Source organism: Anopheles moucheti, chromosome 2 (assembly GCF_943734755.1).
Source record: "Anopheles moucheti chromosome 2, idAnoMoucSN_F20_07, whole genome shotgun sequence".
In the NCBI taxonomy this organism is placed as follows: Eukaryota; Metazoa; Arthropoda; class Insecta; order Diptera; family Culicidae; genus Anopheles; species Anopheles moucheti.
The window spans coordinates 57,912,108-57,926,006 of record NC_069140.1 but is presented as its reverse complement, the minus strand read 5'-3'; the positions used below and the strand labels follow the sequence as shown (position 1 = coordinate 57,926,006).

Sequence of the window (13,899 nt, the reverse complement as noted above, 5' to 3'; positions counted from 1 at the left end):
TAAGAATGCTAGGAAATTTTTATCCGAATTGCAGCACAACTCCAATATTTATTCTCCCTTCTGTATGATCAATTCAAAGAACATAAATATGAGGAGCTTATGAGACAAGATGCAACTAAATTTTAAAATAATGCGGACATACAGCAAATATCATGAACTTTAACAGCAAATACTGAATACATTATATAGTGTATCATCTACAGGAAAAAGGAAGATTCAACGCAATATCGCGGTCTGTCTGATCAGTTTGATCCTGTATGTTGTGCATGATCCCGACAGGGAAGATAATGATGAATCTCGTTATGCCATGAGAGGAACAAAGTCCTTTACAAGATAGTAAATAATATAATAATAATACAGGTTATTACGCTATCTGGCTTTGTTACAAAAATCTGAGGGCGATAGGAGATCACACCTTCTGCTAAGGAGTAATTACACATCAATACACCTGTCGCGACCTGTTAAAATAATCCATTCCTTCAGATAAACGCTGACCTACACGGGAACTCTTCACACGATTTATGATAGCAAATGTTTTACCACATTGAATTCCACACATATCCAGTGCTTGTCCGCAGAATGCAGAATTCGTTGCTAGAGACATGTATGTTGAAGCTTATTTTTTGACATAAGTCTGGACATTATACGAATAATCGTATGGCCGGTACAAAGTTTATAAAAAACAAGACATGTTATGCGTTTGCTATCGTGAAGTACGAAAACAATGTGTCGGAGATCCATCTCTTTCTCTGCCCTCTGGGTTTCCACATTTAATAGATTCTGTTTTGGGTGATTTGAAGTTCAACACCTTAAAATGGTAATGCTAATATTTTAACACTTTAAACACACAAGAACTACAAGGAACTCGACGCGTGTCTTTTTAATTCCATCAACGGTAGATATGCTTAACCCCCAGAATTTAAGTGACTGGAAGTAACCGAATCAGTCAACATGCGGCATTCATCTCACGAAAAATAGCATGAAAACACGGGAAATTCTAGATTAATGTCACAACCCGCACCTTTCGAGCAGATGTTTGATCGGTTGGTCGGTTGTACAGTGACCACTTTAATTCAAGCAACTCCTTACACAAAATAAACCAATTTATACGCATTTCTTGCTACAGTTCGGGCAAATTTTCGAAGAATTATAGAATTGCAACTTTATATTTAATATCTTTGCCAGAGATGGGAAAAATTACTTCTCAAATAACTGTATAATGGAGTTGATGCATTTTACAAGATAAACCAATGTCTAAATTTTGCAAACAAATAAATAAATAATAACAGTAGAAAATGTTGTAAAGTCTACCGAACTAATACTGTGAAAGCTAAGTGGTGCTCGGTCTTTAATAAGGCTCAAATTCTATTTTCTATTATCCCTCCGCCAGGGGTTAGAAATTCAATTAGTTTGCAGATTTAAAATCAGCTAGCCTTTGGTGTAACGCTTTCGTCCGGTTCGTTCCTTTTGTATTGTACCGTGCCGTGACACTGTCAAACGCAACACACCCCAAACGCCCAACAAGTATGCTGGGCCATCGGAAGGCTATCTCTCGACAGGAGACTGGTTCTAACGGAAACCGAGTCTCGATAAACCACGGCAAGACAGCAAAGGGAGAAAGTTAAATTGAACCAAGTGCCGAGATATTCTTCCCCCGGTGAAATCACGTGACGCTGGGAGGAAATCTTTCGATTGTGCAGTTTGGTACATGGAAGACGACGGTGCCAAGGAAGCTGTATGAAAAATCCTTACCAATGTATCGCGGCGCTGTCATTGTTCCCATCGCAGCCCATCGAAAGTGTCTATTGTTGATCTTTCCATCTTGTCCTCCGCTAGACAAGCGGGAAACGGGCACACGCACGCACGCCATTTTTTCCACTTCCCCCATCGACAACACAGCGTCCATGGTACCGCAAACATCCTTGTTTTGGTTTCCTTTGCTAAAAGCAAATAAAAAAAAAGGAAGCAAACCCAACATTCCTCCCATCGGTCAACCATTATTCGTTTATTCTTTTCTCCTTTAGCCTCCGTCAGGAGGGTTACGGGTCGGGCCGATTTTGATTCGATCGAATAAATAATAGGCAAATACGATCGGTGCGACGGGGCCGTGGCGGGGATTGAGGTTATGTATGGATGCGGTTTGTCATCACGGCCATCCCCTCTCAAGCGGATAGCAAAACCTCAGTGCTACTCGACACAGCGCCGGCATATAGAAAATGGCAGTTGCACTTATTCGCCTGCCCGGAAAAGCGCTTGCCAGTGGGAAAGGCTAATAGGCTAAGACCACCGAATGCGAACACGTCGGTACGGAAGGGAACCGTCAAATTCGCAGGGAAGACACCCCTACCAGTACGATTAAATCACCAGGATGACGCGCCGTCCTTACGGGGCTGCTGTTGCTGCTGCAGGAGGCCAAGTGCGATTCCCTCCCGGCTAACGCACATCGTTGTCATGCGTGGAAAAAAGCGTGGAAAGGCAAACAAATGGTTATGGAGGTTTATCCAGAGGGTTCGTTGTAATGTGCATATTCAATTGTGGATAGCTGAGTTGCAAATGGGTCGAACAGTTATGGTATGATATATTACGATTGTTCAGTTTTCTAATCGTGTTATCCGTTCGTAACTATTTTTTGTCAGTATATTTTAACCAAGTTTATGTTTTGGGGTGCGTTTCAAGTACTTCGTTTTACTCCGACGATGCATCGGGACTCGTAAAACGGCACTAGCATAAGCATAAAAGATAGAAAGGGATAATTCAATTTGGCTTTTAACACTTTATTCCCGTTTGTTGATGGCTGGTACGTGATCCAGATTTAGTTTGCAAAATGAACATCTAATTCTGTTTACGAAAAGCTTCTATAAACAGGTTTATAAAATTTGGTTTTTTAAACATATTGGTGGTTCAGATTTTATAATAAATATTATTAGAAGTGGAGTTGTTAAACATTTCTTTATCAAAAAATCAATTACACATCAAGTACTATGTGTTATAATAATTGAATTGAATTGAAATTACCAAATTCTAGTTAAGTGTCAATAGACCGGGATAAAGGACACACATCACGTGCCTTGTAATGAAGATGTTTCACAATCATATTTTGAAACGAAATTTTATAACACCAATCAATCAACATCGAATTTAGCATATTATTTTTTATTCTAAAATGAAATCAATTGTTCAATCAATTGTTTATTACTTTTTAACCAATAAATTATGGAAATATTGTCATGATGTCCCAATTTGCTGGTCATTGAATTGTAGCTGGATTTGAAAAGAGCTCTAACAACGGGTTTAAAAATATTATTTTGGAAGGCATAAGGTTTGAATAAACAGAATAATAACCTAAATTTATTACGAACTAATATAGGAGAATAGATAAAAAATAGCAAATACTCGCTTAGTAGCAAATACTCTAAAGCATTCTAAATGTTCGATTTTCAAATGTGTTACAAGAACTATTTGACCGTCTGTGTACCAACATCTGCCGTTGATGATTTTGGACCAAAATAGAAAAAAATGAACACACACCTTATCGATGGGCACATGGCCAACCACAAACCAGGTGTTTCTATGCGTGACCAAAACCACAAAAAAAAATGATCAAATTTATTGTACTCAAGTGTTGGTGTTATGTTTCCATGTTACAGAAATGCGATCCGCTAAACGACGCAATTAACGGTAAATCACTTTTTTTTAAAGAAATTGCTGGATAGAACATGCCATCCGAAATCAACTCAATCAACAAAAGCTATATTAAAGAATGACAGGCTACATATAAAATAATACATTAAACACCATCGCATCCAACCACCCAAGCCGACGATTACATGAAAGATAACAATCAACGGTTGGGCTCCGCATGGATGTGATCGATCTTGTTTTTTCAAAGCGATCGTCCATTCACGCTTTGATGGGTCGATTGTAATTTTGGTAGCCCCTGAAACAACACTTCCTAGCCAGATTTTTGAACACAAAACGGGACAGGGGAAAAACAGAATTACATTATAACACCATTTTAATGGGGGAAATGAAATCATAACTTCTAAAGGACGAAATTCTTGCTAAAATCATTGAAAACCCCATAACCCAAATACAAGGATCAGGATCATGAAAGCCATAATTCTTCACGATATTAATCAGTACACGATTTTCTCTACTTTCACCTTCACTTTAACGGTCCTGAAGGATCGCATGGAACCTTGTGGTGCGTAGGAAGAATGGAGTAGTCTTGCAGAATATCGCTAGGACAATACACAATACGACGAGGGTTCACAAAATGACAAGATACAACTGAATTGTTTTCATGCTGCTGAACAGATTGAACGATGCCTTTGGCTGCATGCTACATTTGCAATTTACAGCAATGGATGTCTTTACTGAGGTTCGTAACCACTTGGGATGAAAATAAAGCAATGAAATGTGATGATTTAATTCGGAAAATCAAGAAAACGACGATGGTAAGCAATTTTATGAAGATACCTATTTACCGAAGAGTCTTCGGGAGGAGTCAAAAGCTCTGCTTCGTACGAATGTCATTGCAACACTTCCGGAAAGCAAAATGACTTGAAATACCTCCGTGATCGCCGGGAAACAAACAACGAAGGTGCCATCTATCCCTTTTCCCATTCATTAATGCCTTCCCGGGGGTCCTAAGCCATCAAGTCTGTCATTATTTGTGCTTATGACTATTTCGAGTTTTACACTTACGCACTGTAAAGCCGTAGGCCATTCGGGTGCTCCTCCGTTTCCTTTTTGACCCGACGAATTTTACGGTCAGGTCCGGTTTTGTAGGATGCACTTTTTTGGACAATTGATCTCACTTCCGTAGATGCACGTAACCTCAATGTTTATACTGTTCTTGTGCCCAGCCCATCAGAGCCCTCCTTTCAATCGTGTGTAAGTACCAGCCTTCTGTTGCCGGTTGAGACCATAACCTACAACAATCCCAAAAGGCAAACACAGTAAGCTTTATAATACTGATTCAATTGCTCAAATGGCTCAGCTTAATTGAGTTTTTTTAAGGTTATTGTGTTCTGTGATGCTTTGACATCGTTTGTGTCTCTCTGCGACAGCTTCTTCCGGATATTGATTACGATACTTTGCTTCCCTCTGATACATTTGAACAACCGTACATTTGTGTTGCACATGTTTCCGTTTTGGAGTCATCCACAGTTCCGTAGCTAGTTTGACATCAATTCATCAACAGAAAAAATCATATCTGGAAATATCCGACCAATTGAGCTACCCTTCGCAGGTGTGGTCTCGTTGGACATTGTACCAAAAAAAAAAATACTGCAGACATCATGAAATGCATTGGTGTATACGTATACAACAATGTATCTCGGAGCACGTAGGATGTTTTCGTAATTCAGTTTTAATAGTAAGAACGAAGGATTCAGAGGAAATAAAATGAGAAAGTAATGCAGCTGCTACTTAGTTCGCTAAACTTACAATGACTAAATTGTATACTTACAAAAACTCTTTGTCAAACAATTTATCTCCAAAAAGCTCGGTATATCTGTGCAATCTTCACTCGTAGTCCGATTTTCGGCAGCTTATTTCTGCCTTTCGTGGGACTAATTCACATGTTATAATCTTCTAGACTCTACCACCAGTAGAATACCAGCTTAATCAAACATATCCCTCAGAACGCGATTCTTTCTGCTTATAAAAGATTTCTTCGACTTGTTTACCATGAACGTTCAAGCCAACTGGTTGAATCAGCGTGTGGTACGCTGAGATTATGTGTTGTTGTTCTGTTTTATACTATTCACCCGTTCCGGCATCTACCGTATCTACTCGACTAATAAGTCTATTAAAATAGTACTATCGTCTATCGATTATATCCTGCTAGAACAACTTTTCATACAGATATTTGATTTCAATAAAAGTCGGACGGGCGGCCGGCGATGTGTTTTTTACACGACAGGACCGGTCCAAAATCTCATCGGAAATAATCCTCCGTACGCAGGACTGACTAATCGGCAATATGTAAACAGATTTCAAGAAAGCCAGAAATGGTAAGCTACTGAAATCATTAATGTCAGCTTTTGGTTCAGTTTTATGGCGATCTGCTGGGTTATTGGAGTAGATGCAACGTTTTTTGTTTGGTCATGAAAGTTCTTTCGTAAAGCAGTGCCATTTTGAGAATTAATATTCTTCGGTGAACGATATGTTCAGAAGGATTTTTGACCCGTATATGTGGAAGGACAATGGAGGAACCGCTACAATGGCTAACTCTATGAGTTGTTCGTCGATAGAAACGCAATAGAAACGGAACTGATTGAAGAGCGAATGTAACGATAGCTAGCGATGTAACGACTACTAGATTTATCCGCCACAAGTCCATCAGGGCTAGTGATTTCATGGCATTTCTGGTAACTTGAATAGCCCTAAAGGTAGAAAAATAATCTATTTCGTTAACCGTGAACCACACATAGACCTACTTGTAGAACATGGCGTTGAACTCGTCTATGCTTTTCATCTTCATAGAGGACGTAACGACTTCAACGCCTAAACGAACGGTCTAACGAATGCCATTCAGAGTCAAGTAGGTCTCAACAACCACCAAAATTCTGAAATTTTCCATCAACCACTCCTTCTGATTGTCTACTAGTCAGATGCGGACAACTTCATCTATGGTATTTACATAACAATGGCCATCTTAAGTACTATGGTTAAGCCGTCATAGTGGATATAAAAAAATAAATACAATAAAATTACGATATCCATCGATTTAACGATTGTCTAAATATTATTTTACCGTTTACCAATTACCAAGACCTGCTGGAGGAATTATACGAACACCTTGTCTTATACTTCATCTTTAATTTCTGCAGCACTTTATGTCCATGAATACCTTTCTATGACCGGAACTAGACTTCAATTCATCGCCCTGGTCTTTGACCACAGAGCAGAAGAATGTCGTATTGTCTATATGCAGGAAGGACACGAGTAGGGTAACGATCCAACACTTATTCCTTGCGTTGTAGCGTCTGTTACAAATTCGCTAATAACGTTATTAAGTTTTATCATGGCAGTGATGCATCATCCGGAAAGTGTGGCAGCATTCCACCCACTAGACTCCGGTATTTTGTTGCATCTTCAAAGAGTTCTTCAGTTTCGCCTTGTTTCAGATATCCCGAATCCATTGGAGATTTCGCGACGTTAGCTTCTTGCATTCCGTGATCTGCCAATAGCTTTTTGACTAACTTCTGGAGTCTAATTCCATACATTGCTTCGTTGCTTTTCACTTCCATAGTTAATGGTAGGAAATGGTTAATCTTACCCAAGCAAACGATCTCCAAATTTCTGCTCAAGTGATCGTGGATCTACTTCGCTGTTGCCTCTGTATCAGTTGCAATTAATACGTCGGCCACATAGACGAGTAGAAACACATTTTGATCGGAATGGGTCTTTTACACGAACAAACATTGATCGGCAGAAAAGGATTAAAGCTTAACCTAGCTGTGCTAGAACTTCGGTCAATTTCTGATGCCAACAACAAGCTGTAGCTGTATTGATGTAACCCATATATGCTGCGTCTCAACCGACACTAGCTCCTCCTGTCCATGATATTACGCATATATTCTTCGCCTTCTAAGGCCATTAAGGTAATCAGTTTTAACATAGTAGTGACGTACAATCAGCTTTTGTTTCGAAGCAATCACGAGAAAAGTTCTCAGTGTCGAATGACGGGTAACAGGTGCATAAACCTCCTCATAATCAAGACCGTACTGTTGCTTATAGCCTTGCACGACTAATCTGACTTTATGCATCACGATCACATCGGTTTGGTTTCTTTTTACTTTAAACTCCAACCTAGAGCCTATGACCGTTTTGCCCGTTTGCAAATGGTACAAGTTCCCAGGTTTTGTTTTGGTGATGAGAATTCATTTCTTCTGTCATTGCGGTATGCTATTCGGGTTCTTTCATCGCTTATCTAAAATTCGAAGGTTCTTCTGTAGCACTCGCCGCTACAAAAAATTTAAAATCAAGTAAGTAAAAATAAGTTAAAATCATACGTTTTATATGACAAAAAAGGTATTTTCGACCAAATTTTCACCTTTTTGCTTAGATTTTGTGCTATAAACTCTGTCATCTGTTATTGTTTTTAAAGGGCCCTATACATTAGTAGGAACTATATCAAGAACCTTAGATGCTTTTCTCTCTGTGACAGATGGGAAAGGTAGTCTTGAAAATTTACCCTGTATGCAACATTCTAGCTTTATGCCACAATTACTCACCTTCATTCCAGCTCCAAGGTGCTCCTTATTCAGACGATCGATCGCTATCCAGTCACGATCGATGCCCAAGCCGTCTATGCCATATGTTAGGTGCTGCCAAGTGCTGACAGTCCACTTTGTGTTGTCTATGTGATGCGGTCATTGAAGCTTCTATCATGTCCAGATAATAAAGCCCGCCATTTTACGATCCAGTTGCAATCAAAACACCTTCGACGTTCAAAACGAATTATCCGGAGACGTTTTATGTTACTTCCAGGCTGTTTTGCACCAATTTTTTCAACCGAAAAAAGATTTGTAGAGCCCGGGAACGAACCTGAAGTTGTGTATCTCGATGTTCACGGAATCGTCAATGCCCTGCACGATGCCTTTTCCTTTACCGAGGATTTGGGATTCGTTACCATCAGCCATAGTAATAAACCCACCTTGAAATTATCCCAACTCACTGGGGGAAAAACATCGTTGGTCATATGTACGCTCGTACCACTGTCGCACCACTGATAGCACGCGATTCTGTTTCATGTTTCTCCAAATATCTGAGCTTGGGTATACGGGGAAACCCAACCCCTTGGGAGGATGGGTGATATGGCTTAATTGGGGGGAGGGAGAGGTGCTAGCGTCTGTTCTCCATGTTAGGGGCGGCTGGCTCTCTCTTCTGTCCTGGCTTCGTACGGGACTTTAAACAATTGCGAAGCGTAGGCCCTCCGACGAGGCCTCGACCCCCAATACCGCCGCAACGAAAGGTTATCAAGAAGATTCGAATCGGAATAACGGAAATCGACCCACGCTACGAAATAGAACTAACGATTGGAAACTTGGAATATGGAACTGCAAATCCCTTACGGCACCCGGAAGTACCCGCATTCTTGCGGACGAGGTGAGGGCCCGCGGCTTTGGAATTGTAGCACTTCAAGAGGTGTGATGGAAAGGAGTTACGGAGCGCCCCTATCGCAGTGATTGCATGATCTACCAAAGTGGTGGGGAAAAGCATGAGCTCGGTACGGCGTTCCTGGTCATAGGTGAGATGCGAAAGCGAGTGATCGGATGGTGGCCGATCAATGAAAGGATGTGCAGGGTGAGGCTCCGGGGGAGGTTCTTCAATTTGAGCATTATTAATGTGCATAGTCCGCACCTTGGAAGCACCGATGACGATAAGGAGAACTTTTATACGCAGCTGGAGAGGGAGTACGACCGCTGTCCACAACACTACGTCAAGATTGACATCGGAGATTTTAACGCTCAGGTCGGACAGGAGGAGGTATATAAACCCACAATTGGGAGTTTCAGCGCCCACCAGCTTACGAACGACAACGGGCTTCGCCTTGTAAACTTCGTCTTCTCCAAGCACATGACCATTCGCAGCACCTTTTTCCAGCACGCACCTCGCTTCAGGTACACCTGGAGATCACCACAGCAGACATATTCCCAGATTGACCACGTTCTCATTGATGGAAGGCACTTCTCGGATATTATCGACGTACGGACATATAGAGGAGCAAACGTCGACTCAGACCATTTTCTGGTTATGGTCAAGTTACGCCAGAAACTGAGCGTAGCCAATAAGCTGCGCTATCAGCCAACTCCAAGGCTTAACACAAATCGGCTGAGGCAAGCTAATGTGGCGAGAGATTGCGCGATCGCGTTCGGGGAAGCGCTGCCGGAGGACACCATTACCGAGGCGAAATCCCTCAACGACCACTGGTGTATTGTGGAGCAAGCCATCAGCAGCACGGCCGAGCGAACAATTGGCCGCGTAACACGTAACCAGAGGAAGGAATGGTTTGATGATGAGTGCAGGCGAGCACTATCCGAGAAGAACGCGGAGCGTACCCGAATGCTCCAGTGCGAGACCCGGCAGAACGTGGAAAACTACAAACGACTGAGAAGACAGCATACCCGACTCTTTCAGGAGAAGAAGTGCAGCTTTGAAGAGTCGGACAAGCAACTGATGCAGCAGCTATGTCAGTCGGGGGAAACTCGCCAGTTTTACAGGATGTTGAATGCAGCACGAAGCGGTTTTACTCCCATGATTGCAATGTGCCGCAACGTGGAGGGAGATATCCTGTCGGACGAGTGAGAGGTGATCGACAGGTGGAAGTGCTACTTTGACGGACACCTGAACGGAGCAGATACAGCAAACACAGGACGAGGCACAGGAAGCAGAATTGAGCAGCAGAATGGCAGCCAACATGATGAAGACGAAGTGTCCCCGCCATCATTGGATGAAGTCATCAGCGCCGTCAAACAGTTGAAATGTAATAAGTCAGCTGGCAGCGATGGACTGGTGGCAGAACTGTTCAAGATGGGGCCGGAGAGGCTTGCCGTTATCATGCATAGGCTGATCCTAAGGATTTGGGACCAGGAAGAACTACCGGACGATTGGAAACTGGGTGTCATACACCCAGTCTACAAAAAGGGCGACAGATTAGACTGTGCTAACTTCCGAGCCATCACAGTCCTCAATGCCGCCTATAAAATCCTGTCCCGCATACTCTTCTGCAGACTTGCGCCCCTTGCTACAGATTTCGTCGGAAACTACCAGGCTGGGTTTGTTGGAGGCAAATCGACCACCGACCAAATCTTTACTCTTCGGCAGATCCTCCAGAAGTGCCGAGAGCACCAGATCCCTACGCACCACCTGTTCATAGTCTTCAAGGCGGCCTACGATACCATAGATCGGACAGAGCTATGGAACACCATGCAGCAGTACGGATTCCCTGGGAAGCTGGTACGGCTGTTGAGGGCCACTTTGGAAGGGGTACAATGCAGGGTGTCGAACATGCTGTCGGAATCGTTCGAATCTCACCGGGGTCTGAGGCAAGGAGACGGACTCTCCTGTTTGCTGTTCAACATCGCTCTGGAAGGTGTCATGCGAAGCGCGGGCTTCGACATCAGGGGCACGATTTTTAATCTTTCTCTCCAATTCCTAGGCTTCGCGGATGATATTGACATCATCGGACGGACATGAGTCATGGACAATACGGGCGGAGGACGCCAATGCTCTCGCCATTTTCGAGCGGTGGGTGCTACGGACTATCTTTGGCGGTATCTTTGAGCAGGGAGTGTGGAGAAGGAGAATGAACCACGAGCTAGCTGAGCTGTTTGGCGGAGCAGACATCCTAACGGTGGCTAAGGCTGGAAGGATACGATGGCTGGGGCACGTGATGAGGATGCCGGACTCATGCTCCACCAGGATGGTGCTCGCCAGTGACCCGTTCGGCACGAGGCGCAGAGGAGCGCAACGAGTTCGTTGGCTGGATCAAGTGGAGCAAGACCTGTCGGAGATCGGGTGCAGCCGGAGGTGGAGGAATGCAGCCGAGTTTCCTGGAAACGGATTGGTGACCTGGCCATGTCAGCACGACGTGCTTAACTGTGAGTGGGCCAAGAAGAAGAAACACCGTTGCAATCACAACACCGTCGACATTCAAAATGAATTATCCGGTGTTGTTGTATGTCACTTCCAGGCTACTTTTCACCAATTTTCCAACCGAAAGAAGATTTGTAGAGCCCGGGAACGAACCTGAAGTTGTGTATCTCGATGTTCACAATCTCTCCGAAATCGCCAATGCCCTGTACGACTCCTTTTCCTTCACCGAGGATTTGGGATTGGTTACCATAAACCCACATTAAAATTCTTCCAACTCACTGGGGAAAGAACGTTGTTGGTCATATGTGCGTCCGCTCCTCTGTCGAACCACTGATAGTACGCGATTCGCTTTGTGTAGTCTTTGCTCGTCCGGAACCATCATTTGCAGCGCTGGTCGAAGATTCTTCTCTCCTTTTGACAGCTAGAAACTTTCTGCAATTTTGCTTAAAGTGACCAGGTTTCTTACAAAAATGGCACGTTCGTACTCCTCCAACTGATCGTACTGTTATTGCGCTGACTTACGCTTATCAGATCGCATTGCTTTATCTGTTGTAGAAGGTTCACAACCTCGTATTTCCAGTTGCCGGTATTCGTCGATGAGTTTAGATTTTACACCTTCGAGGAAAATGTCTACGTCTGAACAGCTATCAAGCGTCGTAACCAATCCTTCGAATGAAACCGGTAAGCATGTACACTTTGATATCTTTATCCAATGTTATTCCAGCACCTTCGAGGCGGTCAAACAAATCGTCAAAAACACGTAGATGATCTTCAATGTTACCGCTTGCTGAGAGGTTAGTTGCACACAGCTTCTTTAAAATCGATACTCGAACTGATCGCGTCGTGTTCTGGTGATAATTTTCAATGAATTGAAAACATTGTGTGCGCAGACGGAATTCTTCACCAGCGGTAACTGAACTGACTGTCTTCTAGTAGAAGTATTATCGTGGCCTTTGCCTTTCGGTCAGGTGGCTGCCAAGCTGCAGTACGCTCGCTCTCTCCTGGAACGCTGGCTTGCACAACATCCCACAAAATATCGCGAGTTAGGAACATTTCTGCCCGAATACTCCACGTTTGCCAGATGCTTCCATGCAATTTGTTGATAGCAAACTTCATGTCGCTCCTTTTCGCTCGATTTTCGTTCGATTTCGCAACCTATTGTACGTATAACCACACCGACACAAAGAAGACAAATTGTATGATGAGTGCAGATTCGAACAAATATAACTATCCGGCTCGTCCCGACCGAATCATTCAGCTTGCAACTATGAGTCGCTTGCAACCCGTTGAGTGCAGCTTGTGATATCAAGCTAAGAATATTGTATCCAGTGATTTTTCGTTGTGAGCTAGTTACGCCACGTTTATTCTCATAATCACTCGTTTTAAGTAAGTTTTCTTTTACGTCAAAAACGCAGCGGTAACTGTCAAAGCACAGTTCGGTGCTTTGAACTATACAGGGTTCTTCGCCATGATTTCAACAGTTTTGACCCGCGGCTTTGAGATATTATCGATATTATCAGTCTTCGTCGACAGCGAACGTCGCCATCAACACGACCACATCTACAGGCTGCTGCTTGAAGCGACAGTCCGCGGCTTTAACTTAGAACTAGGTCAGAAACTCTCCGTGCTCAACAACCAAAACAGTAAGTCCGCTCCAAGGCTCAACTTGGACTGGCTGAAACGTACCGATGTGGCGGAGGGGTACGCAACAGCGAACAGCGCTTCAGCACCGCAACCGAATTGAATATCGGCCGCTTACCACGCACCACGTGTTTGCCGGAAGCTCAGCCAGTGATAAGGCCCAATTGAGAGGCAGCGTATCAGTTGTCGGCGATAACCTCGAGGTGGTAAAGAAATTTTGCTATCTTGGGACTATCATTAATTCGGAAGTTTATGTGAGATATATCGCACATTGATTCGCCCGGTGGGTCTCTATGGATGCGAGTCTTAGCATGTTTGAGCGACGCTTTTCGGACCATCTTTGGCGATGTTTTGGAGCTTGAAGTGTGAAGGAGAAGAATAAACCTCAAGTTCGTTAAGCTGTACCGGACATCCTGATGGTGGCGAAGACTGGCAAGAAACAATAGCTGAGGCTTGTCATGGGGATGCCGGACTTATACCCTACCAAGAAGGTGTTCGACAGCGACTCCCAGTTCGGCACGAGGCACCAGGGTGCACAGTCGGGGAGATCGTTGGCTTGATCAGATGAATCAAAACATGTGAGAGATCGGGAACCAACGTGGATAGGAAGCGAGAGACAAGGACTGAGCATCCTAGAGAATAATTGTT

General features: G+C 43.4%; 1 protein-coding gene across 1 annotated transcript; it reads left to right on the top strand.

The window, feature by feature from the left end:
• The first annotated feature begins 9,204 nt into the window (after window positions 1–9,204).
• LOC128310629 (craniofacial development protein 2-like) lies at window positions 9,205–10,320 on the top strand. Its single transcript, XM_053047321.1, has one exon. The coding sequence runs from the start codon at window positions 9,205–9,207 to the stop codon at window positions 10,318–10,320; it is 1,116 nt and encodes a 371-aa protein (XP_052903281.1).
• Window positions 10,321–13,899: the final 3,579 nt, after the last annotated feature.